This window comes from Humulus lupulus, chromosome 7 (genome assembly GCF_963169125.1).
Source record: "Humulus lupulus chromosome 7, drHumLupu1.1, whole genome shotgun sequence".
Lineage (NCBI taxonomy): Eukaryota > Viridiplantae > Streptophyta > Magnoliopsida > Rosales > Cannabaceae > Humulus > Humulus lupulus.
Window position 1 is genome coordinate 6,453,400 of NC_084799.1, and position 21,428 is coordinate 6,474,827.

Here is a 21,428-nt window from a genome sequence, read left to right on the forward strand (position 1 = left end):
ACCCTTTATTGTGTAAATTTGTTGTTACACAATATTGAGATGAATTTCATAAAGCCATATGTGATATGGCTGTTAGAGATATGATTTTAACCCCAATAATGTGTTTTGGGAGTTACAAAACCATTTGGGAGGATTTGAAACCGTTTGGAAAAACAACACATTTTTAGTGCTGAAAATGGTCGGTGGCCGCGGCCTGTGGGACAGAGGCTAGTGGCCACGGCCACTAATGTCTTTGGCCGCGGCCACAGACTAAAAAATGACTATTTTTTCAGTTTTTTCAATCTTTGTTGAACGGCTCAAATAACCCAAATAACTCTCAAATCTCATTTTTAATTCCATATTAATCAAATTAAACATTGGTAACAGCCATGGGAGTTGGTGGAATTTGAAATTCAAAGGGTGTCTCTAAACTCTATAAATAGGAGCCTATAGCTCACTTGTAAGAAAAAACATTTATATCCATTAGAGCACTTGGCTAGAAACACCTTGAGGCTTGTTAATTCCATAAAGCATTTCCTATAATCTGTGAGAGATCCCTTAGTGCTTGAGTTAGGGGGAAATAAGCTTTTGGACAAAGGTTTCAAACCTTGTTCAAGTTGGTGATCCCCAACACTCTTCACTATGGTAGTGTGAGTGAGAGTTGTTTATGTAACGCCCCAAACTCCAGGGACCGTTATGGTGTGCCTTGTAAATAGTGCTCAACTCGCTAATCGAGTCACTTGGCCAAAATCGTGAACTAAGTATGATTAGCGATTTAGGGATTAAAAACTTTGGTTAGGATGTAACGTTTCACAAGAACGTTTAATATATACATTGGGAACCCGAAAATATAGTTTAAGAGTCTATTACAGAAAAATATTTACAACAGGCCGTTCTAAGCGGCAAAACAGGGTTCAACCCTAATTCTACTTTAAACCTCGGTAGTGGTGGACGAGCAGCTGCATATGTACACATCATCACCCAAGCCCTTCAACACAAGGATGGTCCAGCTTCCTCTTGCCTTTACCTGCACCACGTAGCACTCGTGAGCCGAAGCCCACCAAGAAAACACAATAAAGCATGATATAATATCAACAATAACCATAATACTCATTCAGGACCAACGATCCAAAACCAATAGGTGACAATAGCCAAAAGTCACAGAAGTGGGTTTAGCTCCTTCTTGCCATGTGACATTAGGGTCACCAGGGCTTAACTGATATGAGAACCTTTCATAAGCCTGAACAGGATAGGTGTATGGTGAATGGTCACCAACATAACCTTCCTCCCGACTCTAGAGTCGTGCTATGGACAGCGTCCCCTAGCCATGTGACGATAGGGTCACCAGGGCCATGATCATCTGGTCTTAGACCAGGCAAGCGCTTATAAGTTCTTCGACTTTAGGGTCGGTCCTGCATTAATGCCATAGAGCTATTCAATGCGTGATCATCGACCTTAGGGTCGGTCCAGCATTAATTCCATGGAGCCATTCAATGCGTGATCATCGACCTTAGGGTCGGTCTAGCATTAATGCCATGGAGCCATTCAATGCGTGACTCTCGACTTTAGAGTCGGTCCCTGACTAGTCAGTGTCATACACAAGTAAGTCATGCCACCAATCATATATCACATGTTCCATATCCATAAACAAGGTATTCAGCATGCTTACTAAACATGTATTAGTACAATTAGGACCATGCATAAACACAGAGGCTCATGCTCTGAACGATATCATACTCAGTATACAAAGCATGTCCTAATCACATGTTTCTCATGCATCATATGCAATATATCCAGCAATCCAACATGCACCAATAACAGCCATGCATGTCACGCTTAATAATCAACCAACATGCATCAAGAATAGCCATGCATGTCATACTCAATAATCAACCAACATGCATCGATAATAGCCATGCATGTCATACTCAATAATCAACCAACATGCATCAATAATAGTCATGCATGTCACATATACACAGGGTGCAGTTTTCTTACCTCAGATTCGAGCTAGAATGATTTAAAGAACGATCCTTGAGAACGATCAACTTTTAGTCCTTTAGCGGTCACCTAGTCATAACCAAATATAAGATACCATCAATAAAAATGGTCAACATAAGTTCCCAAATCAATATCTAGCCTCCGGGACATCAATCCCCACTTAACCGGGTACTAGGTTCAACCCCGAGGCCTATGGTAAGCATCCCTTAGCTAAAAACATAATTTTAGCCAAAAATGCCCTGATGGGCCGCGGCTCACCACAGCCATGCCGCGGCTCATCTCCCTGACAGAGGCATATTTGCCTCAGAAGCCACCTTAGGCCGCGGCACACAAAAGCCAGGTCGCGGCTCATTACCCAGATCAGCAAAAAATCAGCAACGCACCAGCTCGACCTCCCCTGCATATTCCCCTAGAACCAAGCCTTCAAACCAGTTCCAAACCTTCCCCAAACACTCAATTCAACCTCTAAACAACATCTATATCAAACCCTCATCAAAACCCAAATCAAACATCAACTTAACTCCCATTAATTCCAATTAACCACCAAGAATTCACAAGCTGAAATCCTAAACTAAAACAGAGTATAAACCAGAAACTTATGGCTAAACTTACCTCAAATCCGAGTTTGAACTTCCTTCAATGGTTGAACCAAGTTCCTAAGCTTCCACCTTTGATTTCCTAGCTTAACTCCTCAATTTGGGCTCTCAAAATCCAAAGGAAAGAGTGAAGGAAACCTTGAACGGGAGAGAAAGGGAGAGATGAGGATAGGCTCTGTTTTATTATCATTCCACAGCCTTCTAAAATTCCCAAGGCTGATATAAATCCTTAAGTCCAAAAGACCATAATGCCCCTAGGCCAAATAAATCCCTCTAAAGGCTTCCGAGGGTAAAACCGTCATTTCTCGCCTATCTCGTTAATTATAATTAATGCTCTCCAATTCTCGCTATTCTCAATATTCTCAAATACCAATAAATCATATCCCATTACCCTTTAATTCCCGGTAATGCTCTAATCATTAAATTCACCCCAAGACTCACCCTGAGCCCCGAACTTAAACCTATTATGACTAGACCGAACACTTACATCTCACGATCGTCTCATGTTGAATAGCTCGAACCAATCCACCTTATAATGTGGCTATATTAATTAATCACAACCATGCACCCAAAATATACAATTACGCCCACAATGTCCAAATTACCAAAATACCCTCACAATAATACATTCTCCCATATGCATGCATTCACCATCATATAATAATATAATTCACGTAAACATGCATATAATCATTAAATACTACAATAAATCAATTATGGCCCTCCCGACCTCCTAATCAAGGTCCTAAACCTTATTAGGAAATTTGGGGCATTACAGTTTATCTTTTGTTTCTTGTTCATTTCTTTCATTCTATTGCTTTTCATCTTTATATTGTTCTTCTCTATTTATTTGTATTTCTTGTTCAAGAGTTGTAATCTTTTTTTTTCTTTTGTTTCAAACACTATACTTTATTTGTAACATTTTGCTTAGAGTTGCATTTTACTATTCTCTTCTCATTCATCATCTTCTTCATTTTCTTTGTTTATTTGTAATTTTCAGTTATAGAGTTGTAACTCTTTTTAATCAATCATTATTTATTTGTAATATATTGCATAGAGTTGTAATTTATTATTATTTCCATTGAGGCAAAATACATATTTTCCTAACATATATAGACTATAGTTTATGTTCATTTGACAAATATGTATATATAGACTATAGTTTAAACAATATATAAGGGCCAATCATGACAGAGTGGCCCAAACAGACTAACCAATAAAGATGTACAAATTAGAAACAAAACCTAGATAAGGGGCTATTAATTTAAATTAGGGGTCTAAAATGTTTTTTTTTAAAGAATTTTTTATAATAATAAAAATAATTATATAATTAAAAATATTACTAAGCATTAATAATTAAGGGACTTAAGCCAATAAAAAAAACATTAACTAACTCATACAGTCTTAACAAATTCAGGTGTCTTGTACTAATATCTTTAATATAAAATAAAATCGTAATGTTAAGAAATTATTGTTGTCTTGTATAGAATTAAATTGAATAAATTTTATTATGTGAATTAATTCACAAACAATTATATATTTTTATTTCTCATAATTTAATCTAATACTATTCTATGTACCAAACGAGGCCGAATAATATATATTAAATATGAAACTTTTAATTTTTTCTTTATTAAAATTTTTATCAAAATCATAACTCTTAATACTATATATTCTCATAAGAAACCTCCACTTTTTTTTACAAAAAAAAAAAAAAATTCTTGTTTGTTTGTTTTATTTGGATTTTGGTTTGTGACATATCATGGGACTAGCGATTAGTGATATTTAAAGTTATTTCTCAAGAAAAAGAATCAGTTTTGACATCATTGAATTGAAATATCTTATCTTAAAATTTCATATTCTCACCATCTCTTCTCTTAATGTCACATAATTTTCAAATCTATTGACATCAAATATGGTGGACACCACTGTTAAGCCAAGTAATGACTTTACAAACAAGGGACCAACTGTTCATTATGTTTAATTTAGGACACATATCTTAACATATATGGATACATCACACATCTATAATTAAAAATAAGTTACAAATTAGACCACAAGGAAAGTACTCTCAAGCCATGCAGAGACTGAGAGTAACTGCTGCTCTTAAATGATAAACGGTGGCATTCACTGAGCAAAAAGCTTGACGAATTTAGCACAAATATCCCGCCCATGGTTGACGAATCTATACACAAACCATTGTATTGTTGACTTTATGGTCTTAGTCTTCCCATTGAATACCAGCAAGTTGTTGAGTCAGAATGATATGACTGCAGTTGCGATCGAGTGAGGGATTCGGACAGCCACACACTTAACTTTTCGACCAATATTGACTGTTCTAAATTTGTGAAGACCAACCCGAACTTATGATTACCGAAATGCCCTCAACCAGAATTGATGAGCGCAAAATTTATTATGGAAACCAAACGTAAAACTAGTACACACCCAAGGGCGTTGTCGTCAGAACAGAAAGGTTCATTAAATTTCATGAAACTGAAAAACAGCTTCTATGACTTTTCTTCCTGTTCATTATGGTGATCTTCTATATGTTATTTCATTAAATTAAAGTTGAGGCATACACATGACATAAGAATATGCTGCTTGTCTGCAACCACAATATTAATTACTTGCAGCCATGCATATCAAGGCCAACTCGAGATCCCTGCTTGTTTACTTCATCTGCCTGTTTTTGAAGACCAATCTCTCTTTTGGAAGTGATACCATCTCTGCAAGCAAATCCCTCTCTGGAGACCAAACCATTGTCTCTGCAGGTGGAGTCTTTACTCTCGGATTCTTTGATCCAGGTGATAATTCTAAATTCTATTTAGGCATGTGGTACACGAAAATAAAGACCCATACTATAGTATGGGTGGCAAATAGAGAGCAGCCAGTTTTAAATAGATCTTCTTCTGAGCTGAAAATCTCTGATGGTAATTTAGTTCTTTTCGATGAGTCCAAACTTCGAATTTGGTCCACAAATGTGAGCTCCACCAGTTTCTCCCCAGTACAAGCAGTACTTGGGGATAATGGAAATCTAGTGTTATTGCAAAGTGATGGTTCCAATTCTTCAAATGCTTTATGGCAAAGTTTTGATCATCCTGCTAATACCTTGCTTCCTGGTAGTAAAATTTCGTACAACAAAATAACCAAAACCCACCAAGTTCTCACTTCATGGAACAATTCCATAGACCCTTCCCCAGGCCTCTTTACTCTTCAGCTAGACGAAACCGACAACTCGCGTATCATACTTCGGGATAAGTCTAAAAATTATTGGAATGGACGCATTTTTAGCTTATTCCCTGAAACGAGGCCACATTATATCTACGATTTCAATGTTGTATCGAATGAAAATGAAAGTTATTTTACATATTCGGTTAAACCCACTTCTACAATCACATCTCGATTGGTGATGGATTATTCTGGGCAGATTAAGCAACTAAATTATCTGCCTGATAGTGGATGGAATTTGTTTTGGTCTCAACCGAGAACACAATGTGACATTGATGCTTTCTGTGGGCCATATGGCATTGGCAGCTGCAATAACATGTCCTTGCCCTTTTGTAAATGTTTGAGGGGATTTAAGCCCACGTCTCAGAGTTATTGGGATTTGGAGCAGTATTCTGATGGTTGCACAAGAGTATCCAAACTTAAATGTGGTAACGACAGCCTTCATGATGGTGAGAAAGACAGATTTTTAGAGGTGCCCAACATGTTATTACCTGACAATAAACAATCTTTGGATTTAGGGGACTCCGATGAATGCAAATCAAGGTGTCTAAACAACTGTTCTTGCACAGCTTATGCCTTTCACAGCAATAGCTGTTCAATTTGGCTAGAAGATGTCACAAATCTGAGGAAAGCACCGGCAGCAGGTGACGACAGTACCACTATCTATGTTAAGCTAGCAGCTTCTGAGTTTCAGGATCATAAAAACAGTACGGGTGAAAGGACCATCCTCGCCCAGGATCATAAAAACAGTAAGGGTGAAAGAACCATCCTGGTCCAACTTGACTGGGTCTTTTGTCATTTGTATCTTCACCAAAATGGCATGCTATTAAGCTAATCTCTCTCGTACTGTTTAAATTTTTATTACAGAAGTGATCAAGGTTTTGAAGTCGAAGATACTCTATGTTGTCCTGGGAATTATAGCCGCTGCTATTCTCATCGCTTGTTCTGTTTATTATCAGAGAAGAAAAAAAAAGATCAAAAGTCAAGGTAATACTAACTATTAGACTGCAAATCCTCACGTGCTGGCAACTGCTGATACCAAATCAAATTATTATTATTATAATTTAGTGACCAACTTCAAGTGATGTGTAAAATCAGGTGACAAAAAGGAAACTTCGGGAAAACAGGTAGTTGGCTTGTATGATACTGAGAAACAAATCACCAACTATATAAAGTCATGCCAGTTTAGAGAAGATGAAAGAGAAGGTATAGATGTGCCCTTTGTTGATTTGGAAACTATAGTAATGGCTACAGATAATTTTTCAGACGCAAACAAACTTGGACAAGGAGGTTTTGGCCCTGTTTATAAGGTAAATAATGTTCATTGTACTCGTCCTATTCAATTTTTTAACTATCTTCATAAAATTTAGTTGAATTACTTGTCTTTGCATGAAACTCCGATAGGGAAAATTTCCAGGAGGTCAAGAAATTGCTGTAAAGAGGCTCTCAAGTGGCTCAGGACAAGGCTTAGAGGAATTTAAGAATGAAGTTATGTTGATTGCAAAACTCCAGCATCGTAACCTTGTCAAACTTTTGGGCTATTGTGTCGAAGGAGAAGAAAAATTATTACTGTATGAATATATGCCCAACAAAAGTTTGGACTCATTCATATTTGGTAAATTTGTTCATGTGAATTATTCAAGTAAATTTTCAGCACTATATTTTTTTTCCTAATAACAGTATAGAATTAAACTCAAATTTTAAATGTAAATTTTGCTAGATCAAACACTATGCGTGTTGTTGAATTGGGAGTTACGCTTTGACATCATATTGGGAATCGCTAGAGGTCTTCTTTACCTCCACCATGATTCAAGATTAAGAATTATCCATAGGGATTTGAAAGCAAGCAACGTTCTATTAGATGAAGAAATGAACCCCAAAATTTCTGACTTTGGCTTGGCAAGGATATTTGGAGGCAAACAAACTGAAGCAAGCACAAGAAGAGTAGTAGGAACATAGTAAGTTTTGCATGTTATGCTCAACTTTTTAGTCACATATTTATATCTGTAAATATCAAACTAAATTGTTTTATGCACAGTGGATACATGTCTCCAGAATATGCATTAGATGGGCTTTTCTCGATTAAATCCGATGTTTTCAGTTTTGGTGTTATGCTTTTAGAAATTGTAAGTGGTAAGAGAAACACGGGATTTTACCAATCTGAACAAGCCTTGAGCCTTCTGGGATATGTGAGTGTTGATACATATATTGATTCTATATCATTCACATTTATATTTTTGGTTTCTTTTGGTCGTTATCTGAATGATTTTTCTCAATATGATTGTTTGCAGGCATGGAAATTGTGGAGAGATAACAAAGCATTGGATTTAATGGATGCAACGTTAAGTGAGAGTTGCAACACAAATGAATTCATGAGATGTGTTAATGTGGGGCTGTTGTGCGTGCAAGAGGACCCAAGTGATCGTCCCACCATGCCAAATGTGGTGTTCATGCTTGGGAATGAAACAGCAAGCATATCAAATCCTAAGCAACCAGCCTTTGTTGCGTGGAGATCTGTTTCTACCTTTGCCTCTCCTAATAAACCATTATCAGTTATTGAGTTAACAACTAGCTTAGAGCAAGGACGATAAGTGTAAGTTCTTCTTATTATCCAAGTTGCTTTCTGTGAAACAATTCATATCACACAAACAACATGATAACAATTTGTCCTCTTTTTTATTTATATTTTTAGTTTTTGTCATCCTCAAATTTATTTACCCTGCATATGTTTTGGAAATGAAGAGTGCTTTCAAATTTTTACGAAGAGATAATTAGCTAAAACAGAGAATATGCCATGAATCTTCATTTAATGGTGTGATCAGTTTGGTTTTAATACCAAATATATTTAATAATTATGACTGAAAATATTAGTAATTAGTCACTAAGTTTGTGGAGCTCTGACAATCTGGGAGTCATGGTTAAGGTGCTATCCCATCTCTGCTTGCACAGGACTATAAATTCACTCCTAACAACCAATGCTCCTCTAACTTTAAAAATTTCAATATTAACTTTCTCAGATATTCTTACTTAGAAACCTGAAGGTTGTAACTAGCAATGTTTGGTTTAGAACATATGACATTTGTCAACAAAAAACATACATTATAGTTCAATATGTTAGACACATGACACATGTCAACATCATAAACCTAACCTACTCAGAAGACCTCAAGGAAACTACTCCCAAGCCTTGCTGCGATAGCTGAGACTGAGGCTGAGAGTAGCTGCTGTCAAATGACAGACGACTACATTCATAGACTGAGCAAAATGCTTGGAACCCTGTCAGCAATAGCAACAACACAACAGCCAAGACTTTGCACCATTGCCCGGCAATCCACCGCCCCTTTTTGATGAATCTCCTAGCTGATACCTTCCACAAACCATTGTAGTAACTCTTCACGCCTTCAATTTCTCTGTTTATGCTCTCGGTATTCGTTGACTGTATGGACTTAGTCATCCCACTGAGCACTTTCGCCACTTGTTTCTCACTGATGGACTGATCCATTTTTATAATCCCATCATCCTTGAGCACCTTAACATCTTCATAAGTCCTTATAAGATGACTCATAATTTCCACATACTTTGTTAGAACCAGCGGCTCTGTCTCAGAATACCTCAAAGCCTCATATGCAACCAAGTTCTTGATAATAACCTCTGAATTTCCACTTAGTTTGATTGAGGGTAGGTGAAAGGAGACGCTTTTTGAGTCAAATTTGATGCTTTTAATGTGAGCTGGTACAAATTTTACTCCGGCTTTATGCAGCTTCGAGGCTCTTGGAATGAAGGTTTCGTCTTCTACGAGTTCTTTGGTTGCATCAGAAGATACACTCGACTCAAGTTCTGACCATGGAAGCTGCCATAAACCTTGTGCAAGTGCAATAGGCTTTCGAAGTGGTAGTGGCACTAGATTTTGTAACATGTTGAAGCTCTGTTCGGCAAGTTTGGTAGATATTGCAATTGAAGATACAGAAGGCATTAACAGTTCACATGCAGACTCCCCTGGCATTGCCCATAAAGTTTGGTTTTTATTTTCTTCTTCTGTACTGATGCCGATGTCAGTTTTTGGAACTTGGATTTTATTCACTTTCTCAAACAGTTCTATCAACGACTGAAGCTCCTTCTTTTCTTCTCTAAGATTATTTCCAGGAGAGGCATTGAGCATGATCAAATGGTAAAGAAGATCCAACAAATGGGCATGGTTTAGAGTCTTGTAAAATGGGTAATCAGCCACTATATCAAATGGTGAGACATATTGGCAAAAACCCACCAAGACTTTTGGCAAAACTTCACTCACCATTTCAAATTTTGACGATTCTATGAACAAGATAGTCCTCAACACAGAGAAAGGAATTTGATTCTCAAGCATCATAACTTCCCTCAGTGTCCTATCTTGGGCCAATCTCCTTCCAGAATAATCCATCACATGGCTCAAAAATCTTGAGTATAAATAATCTTCTTTCTTGATTCCTTAACAGCAAAGTAAATCAAACAGAAACAAACCATCTACGGCCATTATACAAGCAAGAGCATCGTCAGCTATCTCCAAGTACATGTTATAAGAAGCTCGTACAGAGGGAACTACCATCTCCTGAAGAAGCTCAATAAGCTTATGAAAATCGAGGTCTTGGAATTTCTGATGGATTCTCTTGGCCTTCATGGCCTTGGACATTTGCATCTGTCCATGCTCAGGCCTCAAGTGATGTATTGACAGCTATTGACAGCCAATAGAATCAGAAAATTAGTTTGTTTCCTTACTTAGAATATTTTCATTCATTGTAAATATACAGAAATTAATTCCTTTATTATGTCTTTTGTGTATATATACTGTGTAACGAAATGAAGAAAGTAGACCATATATTTTCATCTCAAGCAATATCTATAGTTTTCTATATTTTTCACATGGTATCAGAGCCCTAAGGTTGTCTTCCTAACCTCTGGTTCGTGTCTAAGCCATCTCTGTCCTGTCCAGCGCTTTCGCTTCCCGCTGCCCTCACATCGCTCTTGGTCCTCAACGGAGCACTCCACTCGTCGCCCTAGTCGCTTGCCCAAATCGATTTGCCTTACCCATCTGTCAAGATCGTTGCTTGGTCTTTGAGAGAGTCCACTGATTGAAGGTCCTTGTCTGATACCTTTTTTTTTGTTCACTTTTTTTTTTCGTCTAAGCCGATACCTTTTTTTTTTTTTTTTTTTTTTTTTTTTTTTTTCTTTCCTCATATCGATATATTTTTTTTTTCCCTCACAATCCTTACCCACGTTGCCCACCCCATTCCATCAGCACACATATATATATATCTTTATATATATTAAATCCCACACAAACAGCCAAAAAAAACCCAGTACCGTACGTCCAACTCAATTTTTTTTCAAACCAACTTTTTTTCTTTTAAGCAATGTCTTTTAATGAAGAAGCCACCTCTCCAACCAGTGGTACCACCACTTCCCAAGTACCCACTCAATCTGGCTCCAGTGGTACAACCACTTCCCAAGTACCCACTCAATCTACCCACTCAATCTATAGTCACGACAGTGGTTCTATTCAAATTACAACTCACAAGCTTGAAGGAAAAAACTACTTGGAATGGGCACAATCAGTCAAAATTGTCATATGCGGTCGCGGTAAACTTGGCTATATTACTGGTGACCTCCCTGCTCCACCATTGGATGATCCCGCTTACAAGGTATGGCAAGCTGAAAACTCAATTGTTCTTGCCTGGCTAATCAATTCCATGGATCCAAAAATTAGTTGCAGGTATCTTTTCTTCAAAACTGCCAAAGAAGTATGGGATGCTGCCAGAAAAATGTACTCTGATCTTGGAAATACCTCTCAAATATTTGAGATTCGAACAAAACTCAAAGAAATCAAACAAGGTACTCAAACTGTGACTCAATATTTTTCAGCTCTCCAAGACTTATGGCAGGAACTTGATCTCTATCTGGAGACCACACCATTATGTAGTGCATGCAGTATCATCCATCGACAAAATTTGGAAAAAGAAAGGGTGTATGAGTTTCTTACTGGGTTGACTCACCACCTTGATGAGGTTCGCGGTCGCATAATCAGTCGCTCTCCCCTCCCTGATACTGAAGAAGCTTTCTCTGAAGTTCGTCGTGAAGAGGCACGACGTCGAGTCATGCTCCATACTTCAGATTCCCAACCACTGGAAGGCTCTGCTCTTGCTGCCAGATCTGGCTCACGAGAGAAATTCAATCCTGATCCGAGACCAAACCGTAAGGGAGAACGACCTTGGTGTGATCATTGTAAACGCCATGGGCATACTCGTTCTTCTTGTTGGGAAATTCATGGTAAACCAGCCAACTGGACTCCTCGACGTTCCAATGACAAGAAGGCCTATCAAGCTCAAACGCAAGACATCGATGGTACCTCATCCGACATCTCTCAGGGAACCACTTCCTTCCCCTTCAGTAAGGAACAAATTGCTCATTTATACACTCTTTTGAATCAGTCAGCTCCCCATAATTCCAGTGGATCTAATATTGCATCATGCTCTGTTGCACACTCTGGTAATTTCTCATCTACTATACAAAATTTTCAAACACCATGGATAATTGATTCAGGTGCTTCTGATCACATGACTAGTTTGTTTCACTTGTTTGACTCTTACTCTCCGTGTTCCAATAATTCAAGTGTCAAGATTGCCGATGGCACTCTTTCTCCAATTGCAGGAATTGGTACAATTAAATTGTCAAATGACTTATCTCTGAAATCAGTCCTTCATGTTCCTTCCTTAAACTGCAATTTAATTTCTGTTAGTAAGTTCACTGCTGATAATAGTTGTCTTGCTAAGTTTTCTTCTACTTCCTGTCAATTTCAGGAACTATCTTCGGGGAGGACGATTGGCAGTGCTAGGTTTCATGGTGGCCTTTATTTCTTTGAAGATCCTCGACGAATAACACAACCCTCTAGTTTGTCTTCCAATTATGTTTCTACTTTCAATCCTGTTTCTAATAAAGACAAGATTATGTTATGGCATTATCGACTTGGACATCCAAGTTTTTCATACTTAAGACATGTGTTTCCAGATTTATTTTTAAATAATAAAATTGAGTCTTTCCAATGTGATATTTGTCAATTTGCTAAACATACTCGATCTGTCTTTCCTCAGAAGATTTATACACCCACTAGTCCATTTTCATTAATTCATAGCGATCTATGGGGGCCTTCCAAAGTCACTACTGTCAATGGTCATCAATGGTTCATCACGTTCATAGATGACCACACACGCCTCACTTGGGTATATCTTCTCAAACACAAGTCTGAAACACATAATGTCTTTCGAACTTTCCATATGATGATTCAAACACAGTTTCAAGCATCTATTCGTATATTACGAACAGATAATGGCACAGAATATTTCAATTCCGTTTTGGGCACCTATCTTTCCCAAAATGGGATCATTCATCAAAGTTCATGTGTCAGTACCCCTCAGCAGAATGGGGTAGCTGAACGGAAAAATCGCCACCTCTTAGAAGTAGCCCGATCCCTACTTTTCACTATGCACGTCCCTAAATCCTTTTGGGGGGATGCCATTCTCACCGCTGCCTATCTTATTAATCGTCTTCCTAGTCGACCTCTTCACTTTAGGACACCTTATTCTATTCTTTGTTCCTCATATCCTCATATTTCCTCAAACTCTCTGCCTGTTAAAATATTTGGGTGTACATCCTTTGTTCATGTTCACCCTCGAGATCGCACTAAACTTGATCCACGAGCGATAAAAACTATCTTCCTTGGTTATTCTCCCACTCAGAAAGGCTATCGGTGTTATTGTCCTCTTACAAAGAAAACTTATGTCTCACGTGACGTCACCTTTTTTGAAAATACTCCTTACTTTTCTCCCACTTCGCTTCAGGGGGAGATCCACACTCACGATGAAGCTCAATGGTCGTGGGGGTTAGACGTTCCTCTTGATTCCCATATACATTCTTTAGACTCAATAGACAAATCAAATGACTTGAATTCCCAAGTTCTTGACTTGAATTCTCAAGTTCTTGACTTGAATTCTCAAGTTCTTGCTCCACCATCTGATTCAGATTCTAAGTCACCAAGCCTTGATCCATCCTTAAAATCAGTTGAAACAGATATTCATCCACAAAATCAACAAGAGCTCCATGTTTATTCTAGGCGACAAAGAAATAAACAAATCATGAATCCAAAGCACAGTCAAGAGACCAATCCGGTGGTAGATCCTCATTCTCAAGAAGTGTCAGGTGATTTCCCTTCAAACACTATTTCTGACCTAGACATTCCTATAGCATTGCGAAAAGGAACTAGGTCTTGCCCTAAATATCCTATCTCCATGTTTATTTCCTATTCAAATTTGTCATCTTCTTTTAAAGCTTTTACTTCTAGCTTGTCAGACATTGTTATTCCTAGGAATATTGATGAAGCACTCGAAATTCCTGAATGGAGAACAGCTGTCCATGAAGAGATGCGAGCTCTTAAAAAAACGGAGACTTGGGAATTAGTGGAATTACCACCTGGAAAAGGAGTGGTAGGATGCAAATGGGTGTTCACGGTCAAGTTTAATGCAAATGGATCTATCGAGAGATACAAAGCACGGTTAGTTGCAAAGGGGTTTACACAAACCTATGGGATTGACTATACCGAAACTTTCGCTCCTGTTGCAAAACTCAATACTATCAGAGTCTTACTTTCATTGGCAGCCAATCTGGATTGGGAGTTACATCAACTAGATGTAAAAAATGCATTCTTAAACGGTGAACTGGAAGAAGAAGTGTACATGGTTCAACCTCCTGGATTTGAAGAAAAATCTCCCAAAATTGTTTGCAAACTCAAAAAATCTCTCTATGGCCTGAAACAATCTCCTCGGGCATGGTTTAATCGTTTTTCAAAGGTAGTCAAGGGTCTCGGCTACACACAGGGTCAGACAGATCATACTCTATTCATTAAACACTCAGGAAAAGGAGAGATGACTATCCTGATTGTATATGTGGATGATATAATAGTCACCGGCAACAATTCCAGGGAGATAACTTTGATCAAAGGACTATTGTCAAAAGAGTTTGAAGTCAAAGATCTTGGAACATTGAGATACTTTCTTGGTATGGAAATTGCTAGAAGCAAAAAAGGTATTTCTGTATCACAAAGGAAGTATACACTTGATCTTCTAAAAGAAACTGGAATGCAAGATTGTAAGGCTAGCAGAACTCCAATCGAACTGGGAAATAAAGATCGAATGTTTAAAGGGGAATCAGTTGACAAAGGCCGATATCAACAGTTAGTTGGAAAGCTCATTTATCTCTCACATACTAGACCCGACATTGCATTTGCTGTTAGTCTAGTAAGTCAATATATGCATGATCCATGTCAAGGACACCTTAATGCTGTGTATCGAGTGTTAAGATATTTGAAGCAAACTCCAGGCAAGGGTCTGTTTTTCAAGAAAACTTTTAAAAGAAATGTCGACGTATTCACTGATGCAGATTGGGCCGGATCGATTGATGACAGAAAATCTACATCAGGATACTGTACTTTACTTTGGGGCAACTTAGTAACATGGCGAAGTAAGAAGCAGTCTGTTGTTGCGAGGAGCAGTGCAGAAGCTGAATACAGAGCCATGGCTCATGGAGTGTGCGAAGCAATTTGGATAAAAAGGCTGCTAGAGGAATTAAAAATTAAGTATGAAGCTCCCGTCCATCTTTACTGTGACAACCAGTCTACTATTAGTATTGCTCACAACCCAGTTCACCATGACAGAACAAAACATGTGGAAGTAGACCGTCACTTTATTAAGGAGAAAATTGATGAAGGAATTATAAAAATTGAGTATGTCCACACTGATCAACAACTTGCAGATATTCTTACCAAAGGATTATCTGAAAAAATATTTGATTTTCTTATGAACAAGCTTGGACTAATCAATATCTATAGTCAAGCTTGAGGGGGAGTATTGACAGCTATTGACAGCCAATAGAATCAGAAAATTAGTTTGTTTCCTTACTTAGAATATTTTCATTCATTGTAAATATACAGAAATTAATTCCTTTATTATGTCTTTTGTGTATATATACTGTGTAACGAAATGAAGAAAGTAGACCATATATTTTCATCTCAAGCAATATCTATAGTTTTCTATATTTTTCACATGATGGATGGCACCCAAGCCCACCAGTTTTGGTACATAAGCTTCAGGGTTGAGTCGAGTTAGAGAGGTGGGCACTTTGAAGATGCTAATGGGAATATCTAGATCATATTTGTTGAAGATTACAGAGATGGTATCCACAAAATATTTAGATTTTGCAGCCATGACTGACTCATTTTGTTGACACCAGTCTGTTTAAATTCAGATTCATATGGTGAGTTCTAGTTAGTAATGTTTTACTTGACCCTACTGATCTGGTCTGTAGCTATTCCCATATAACAAATAGATGGCATACAGAAAAAAGTATCACATAGCATTGAAAAGCTTACCTTCATTTTCAGAAGCCAAATCTTTTATCTTGTTAGATGGAAAATCCCTGAGAAACAAAGGCTCAATATGTTACACCACACAACACACAAGGCCAGAAAACAAGATTTTGAGTTTTTATCAATACAACCCTATAGAGATTAGATACTAACCTCATAACTCAAGCCTTTCCACGTAGTGTACTGATTTTCGAAGGTGAGATTTTGGTTTCTTGAAACTTGACTTGTAACATGTTAGGCTTCAGGATTTTGTATATTTATTTTTGATCTGCAAGTAAGTAGTGTCTTAGCGCTTATAAAAATATATACCATTTTATGACCGGAGTGAATTAAAGAATCAATCCATTGTTGCTGAGCTTTTTTATTTGTTTTTTTTTGTCTTGTCATAAAAAATCAGAGAAAAAAAAATTAACTAGAAGAAACTGAATGAGAAAATGTACGTTCAGCACCTCAATATGCACGAGGTATTCATATGTATATATAGACTATAGTTAAGACAATAAACAAGAGTTCGTCATGACAGAGTGGCACGAACAGACTAACCAACACAGATGTACAAATTAGAAACTGAGTCCAGATTTATGATGAAGGGGCTATTTAATTTAGGGGGCTAAATTGTTATTGTTTTTTTTTTTAATTCAAGAGAAATTATTTTAATAAAAAAAAGGGAATTTGCGGCGTAAACTTGTTATAGTTAAATACTTAATTTTTTATTTTTACCATAACAATATTCAGTGTTCAATATATATTAAAGGTAAACATAATATTTTTTTCTTTGCGACAAAAATACATAAAATTGCTAAAACGTTGGTTCTGTAAGTACCACTTTTGTTAAAGTTGCTGAACATGTTGATTAAGCAAATATTTGTACTCTGTAATCGGTTTATTTCAATTTTTTTTTTTAAAAACATTTTAAATTTGAAAAATGAATTAAAAATATTTTTTGAATTAATTCTAATTTAAAAAAAATACTCAAATTGCAGAGCTATATATATCTGGTGAGTTAATACCTAACAATTCCAATAATAAAAATAATGTTTTAGCAATTTTGGAAAATTTTGCCGCAAAGAAAAAATATTAAGTATTTATCTTTAACATATATTCAACATTGATATTTTCTTTCATGATCACTTTTTTTTACATCTTCTAATTAAAGTCTCTTATCTCCAAATTTCATATTCTCATCTCAATGTCTCTTCTCTAAATGTCACATAAATTTCAAATCCAATAATCCATTTATTTGTCATTCTTAATCACTTTTCAAGGTTACATTGTCGTTCTTTGGCCAAACTTGCGCCGTGAAGGGCTCTAATATCCCTCCAAATCCAATCCACGAAAATTTCACATGGCTTGGCACCAGCAACTCACATTTGACTTTGGCCCAATGTTTTTTCTTTGAAAAAAATCACTTTGCGCCAAACGTTGATTATTCCAAAATGACTTTTCTGCCTGTTCGTTATGGTGATCTTCTATATGTTATTTCATTTAAATTAAAGTTGAGGCATACACATGACATGAGAATATGCAGTTTGTCTACAACCACAATATTGGTTACTTGCAGCCATGGATATCAAGACCAACTCGAGATCCCTGCTTGTTCTCTTCATCTGCCTGTTTTTGAAGACCAATCTCTCTTTTGGAGCTGATACCATCTCTGCAAGTCAATCCCTCTCTGGTGACCAAACCATTGTCTCTAAAGGTGGAGTCTTTACTCTCGGATTCTTTGATCCAGGTGATACTTCTAAATTCTATATAGGCATGTGGTACACGAAAATAAAGACCAACCAGACTATAGTATGGGTGGCAAATAGAGAGCAGCCAGTTTTAGATAGATTTTCTTCTGAGCTGAAAATCTCTGATGGTAATTTAGTTCTTTTCGATGAGTCCAAACTTCCAATTTGGTCCACAAAATTGAGCTCCACCAGTTCCTCCCCAGTACAAGCAGTACTTGGAGATAATGGAAATCTAGTGTTATGGCAAAGTGATTGTGACGCCCCACATCACTATGGCTGCTTTCTGGAATGACGACTGGCCCTACAAACCAAGACAAGTCTTTCCAGCGTGCTTTGTCCTCACTCGCACACTTACTGGGAAAACTTCCCAGGAGGTCACCCATCCCTAGATTACTCCAGGCCAAGCACGCTTAACCATGGAGTTCTCAAGTGATGGGCTACCGAAAAGAAGATGCACCTTCCTGATATAGGTAGTACCCATCAATCCATTTAAGCCTTCTTCAACTGTGTAGTCCCATACCTACACAGTCTTAGAATCATCACACTTGACCTTCCCCAGGCAGTGTGGGATTGCACAGCTTACCCGGTCTTTCCCCTTACGGATCACGGGATTCTGACTGTCACAATCACCCCCCCTTACGGGCCCGACGTCCCTGTCGGCCACACTTCCGGCTGGGTCAAGGCTCTGATACCATTATGTGACGCCCCACATCACTATGGCTGCTTTCTGGAATGACGACTGGCCCTACAAACCAAGACAAGTCTTTCCAGCGTGCTTTGTCCTCACTCGCACACTTACTGGGAAAACATCCCAGGAGGTCACCCATCCCTAGATTACTCCAGGCCAAGCACGCTTAACCATGGAGTTCTCAAGTGATGGGCTACCGAAAAGAAGATGCACCTTCCTGATATAGGTAGTACCCATCAATCTATTTAAGCCTTCTTCAACTGTGTAGTCCCATACCTACACAGTCTTAGAATCATCACACTTGACCTTCCCCAGGCAGTGTGGGATTGCACAGCTTACCCGGTCTTTCCCCTTACGGATCACGGGATTCTGACTGTCACAGTGATGGTTCCAATTCTTCAAATGCTTTATGGCAAAGTTTTGATAATCCTGCTCATACCTGGCTTCCTGGTAGTAAACTTGGGTACAACAAAATAACCAAAACCCACCAAGTTCTGACTTCATGGAAGAGTTCCATAGACCCTTCCCCAGGCCTCTTTTCTTTTCAGCTAGACGAAACATACAACTCGTACAGCATACTTTGGAATAGGTCTACGGGATATTGGACTAGTGGATCTTGGGACGGACACATTTTTAGCTTAGTCCCTGAGATGAGGCAAGATTATATCTTAGGGATGATTCCATATGCAAGTGATGTTATTTTGCTACTTTGATTTACTATGTTCTTAATGTAATATATTTGAGTTATTTATGTTCTTTCATCTCTATCTTTATTTTGTTATCTTTATTTACTTATGCTAATAGTATATATGATTAGTCATGCTCTTTCTATGTGCTTCTGATTAATAAGAGTAATATTGATACATAATTTTGTGTCTAATCTTCTATTGCATTATTGCCCTTGGGTATTTTGTCATTTTTAGATTTTTCATAAGATTAACATTGTGCTTTTAAAGTAAAGAACTTTATAACTCAAATGGACTTTTGTTAGAAAAAATATATGGACTTTAATGTTAGATTTTCCAAGTAAATGTTGGGATGTGAACTATTTACTTGTGTATTTTTGTAAATCAAGTAACCAAGTAACTAAACAAGCATATGGATGATTCTTGAAACCTTTCATTTTCTCAAACTCTTGATTACATCTTACCTTTATTTCACTTATCTCATTTTATCACTTTATCAAAAATACAATACCAAAATCTCAAACATCTTTTCATTTCCATCTTTTTATTCATTTATTGTTACTAATTTTTGTGTTATTTTCTACTAATCTTTTGAGTACAGGTTACCTCCTTGTGGATCGACCACCCGATTATACTACAACCACCGTTTAGTGGTTGTCACGATTTAGGCGTTAAACAGTGACGATCACTAGGACCGAGATTGACACATTTTGCATAATGAAACTGAAATTTATATGTTTGATAAGGACGCAAACAGGGAAAACAAGCAGTGCCAAAGATTCTAAGAGCTTTGTAATCTAGTTTCTTGGAAAATAGACACTCAAATGGAGACAAACTCGCTAGAACAGAGGTGGGAAGACGATTAATGAGATAGACAGCATTGAGAAAAGCATCAGTCCAATATTTTTTAGGCATGGCTGCCTGGGCTAAGAGAGTTAAACCCATCTCAACAATATGGCGATGCTTATGCTCCGCTCTACCATTCTGAGCAAATGTATAAGGACAAGGATGTTGAAAAGCAATGCCATGTTCAGTAGCTAAGGTAGAGAAGGATCTATACTCACCACCCCAGTCAGTTCTAAGAGCCTGAATTTTACGATTAAACTGGTTTTCAACTAAGGCCTTAAAGTGAGTAAAAGCCGCTAAAGCATCAGATTTTTGTTTGAGAGGGAACAACCATGTGTATCTACTATAATCGTCAATAAAATGGATGTAATAGCTGTAATTGGTATGTGAAAGAGTGGGTGCGGGTCCCCAAAGATCAGAGTGAATTAAGTCAAGAACATGAGATGCTCTACTAAATGACTGATTAAAGGGAAGTGAGTGGGATTTGCCAAATTGGCATGCATCACAGAACAATAACTTTTCATTGGAGTTAATTTTACATTAGACATCTTAAACACTTGAGACAATACAAGACTAGAAGGGTGTCCAAGGCGTCGGTGCCAAACATCCACTTGACTAAAGGAAGGGGAAAGTTTATTACAGCGAGACTGAGAAGCAACACTTGTAAGACACAACGACTGGGGTGAGGACAGAGCTGAAAGGGTTCTAGGTGCAAGCAATGACGTGTCCAGCTGATACAGCCCCTCTTTAAGCATTCCCCGCAGAACCACCCTGCTTGTTTGCCGATCCTTCACACAACAGAAATCAGAAAAAAAATTCAACAGAGACATCATTATCAGCAGTGAGCTGGGAAACACTAATTAAGTTCTTAACAATATGATGCACATGAAGTAAATTGGTCAAGACAAGAGGAGAAGAGTCAGTAGATTGCAAGCTACCAGTGCCAACCTGGGAAATGGATAACTGAGTACCATCACCAATGGTGATTTTCTCCTTACCACCATACTCGGATTTATGCTGCATTTTGTCATCAGTAGAAGTCATGTGTGTACTGGCCCCACTATCGGCATACCAACTTTCATCTTGAAGAATCGTCGGCGTGGTAACAATGGCAGTAGGCTGTTAGACAGAATCAATGCCAATGCTCGGGGAATGACCCATATAGGACTCATCATAGCAATTATAGCAGTAAGCTGCCGAGTAACCATAGCGGCCACACACTTG

General features: G+C 37.7%; 3 protein-coding genes across 5 annotated transcripts; 2 read left to right on the plus strand and 1 right to left on the minus strand.

The window, feature by feature from the left end:
• The first annotated feature begins 5,118 nt into the window (after window positions 1–5,118).
• Window positions 5,119–19,978, plus strand: LOC133790502 (G-type lectin S-receptor-like serine/threonine-protein kinase At4g03230). Of its 3 annotated transcripts, XM_062228158.1 has the most exons (8): window positions 5,119–6,553; window positions 6,672–6,791; window positions 6,903–7,114; window positions 7,209–7,419; window positions 7,525–7,762; window positions 7,843–7,993; window positions 8,096–8,397; window positions 19,960–19,978. In XM_062228158.1, exons 1-7 carry the CDS (start codon window positions 5,212–5,214, stop codon window positions 8,393–8,395), a joined length of 2,574 nt encoding a protein of 857 aa, XP_062084142.1. In that variant the 5' UTR covers window positions 5,119–5,211; the 3' UTR covers window positions 8,396–8,397; window positions 19,960–19,978. The 3 variants fall into 3 exon arrangements, with proteins under 3 accessions (XP_062084142.1, XP_062084143.1, XP_062084140.1); XM_062228159.1 differs by lacking the exon at window positions 19,960–19,978 and having other exon boundaries at window positions 5,119–6,511; window positions 8,096–8,568; XM_062228156.1 differs by lacking the exon at window positions 19,960–19,978 and having other exon boundaries at window positions 5,120–6,553; window positions 8,096–8,568.
• On the minus strand, window positions 8,956–10,221 carry LOC133791287 (putative UPF0481 protein At3g02645). Its single transcript, XM_062229216.1, has one exon. The coding sequence runs from the start codon at window positions 10,219–10,221 to the stop codon at window positions 8,956–8,958; it is 1,266 nt and encodes a 421-aa protein (XP_062085200.1).
• On the plus strand, window positions 17,506–19,314 carry LOC133791289 (G-type lectin S-receptor-like serine/threonine-protein kinase At2g19130). Its single transcript, XM_062229217.1, has 2 exons — window positions 17,506–18,238; window positions 19,247–19,314. Exons 1-2 carry the CDS (start codon window positions 17,815–17,817, stop codon window positions 19,312–19,314), a joined length of 492 nt encoding a protein of 163 aa, XP_062085201.1. The 5' UTR covers window positions 17,506–17,814.
• Window positions 19,979–21,428: the final 1,450 nt, after the last annotated feature.

What these genes read in the sequence shown, in the direction of transcription:
- LOC133790502 (XM_062228158.1), top strand. Translation starts at nt 5,212, where the DNA reads ATGCATATCAAGGCCAACTCGAGATCCCTGCTTGTTTACTTCATCTGC. An exon ending in CGCCCAGGATCATAAAAACA is followed by an intron (nt 6,554 to 6,671) that starts GTAAGGGTGAAA and finishes TTTTTATTACAG; the next exon opens with AAGTGATCAAGGTTTTGAAG. An exon ending in GTTTTGGCCCTGTTTATAAG is followed by an intron (nt 7,115 to 7,208) that starts GTAAATAATGTT and finishes AAACTCCGATAG; the next exon opens with GGAAAATTTCCAGGAGGTCA.
- LOC133791287 (XM_062229216.1), bottom strand. Translation starts at nt 10,221, where the DNA reads ATGGATTATTCTGGAAGGAGATTGGCCCAAGATAGGACACTGAGGGAA.
- LOC133791289 (XM_062229217.1), top strand. Translation starts at nt 17,815, where the DNA reads ATGGATATCAAGACCAACTCGAGATCCCTGCTTGTTCTCTTCATCTGC. An exon ending in AGTGTTATGGCAAAGTGATT is followed by an intron (nt 18,239 to 19,246) that starts GTGACGCCCCAC and finishes CAACTCGTACAG; the next exon opens with CATACTTTGGAATAGGTCTA.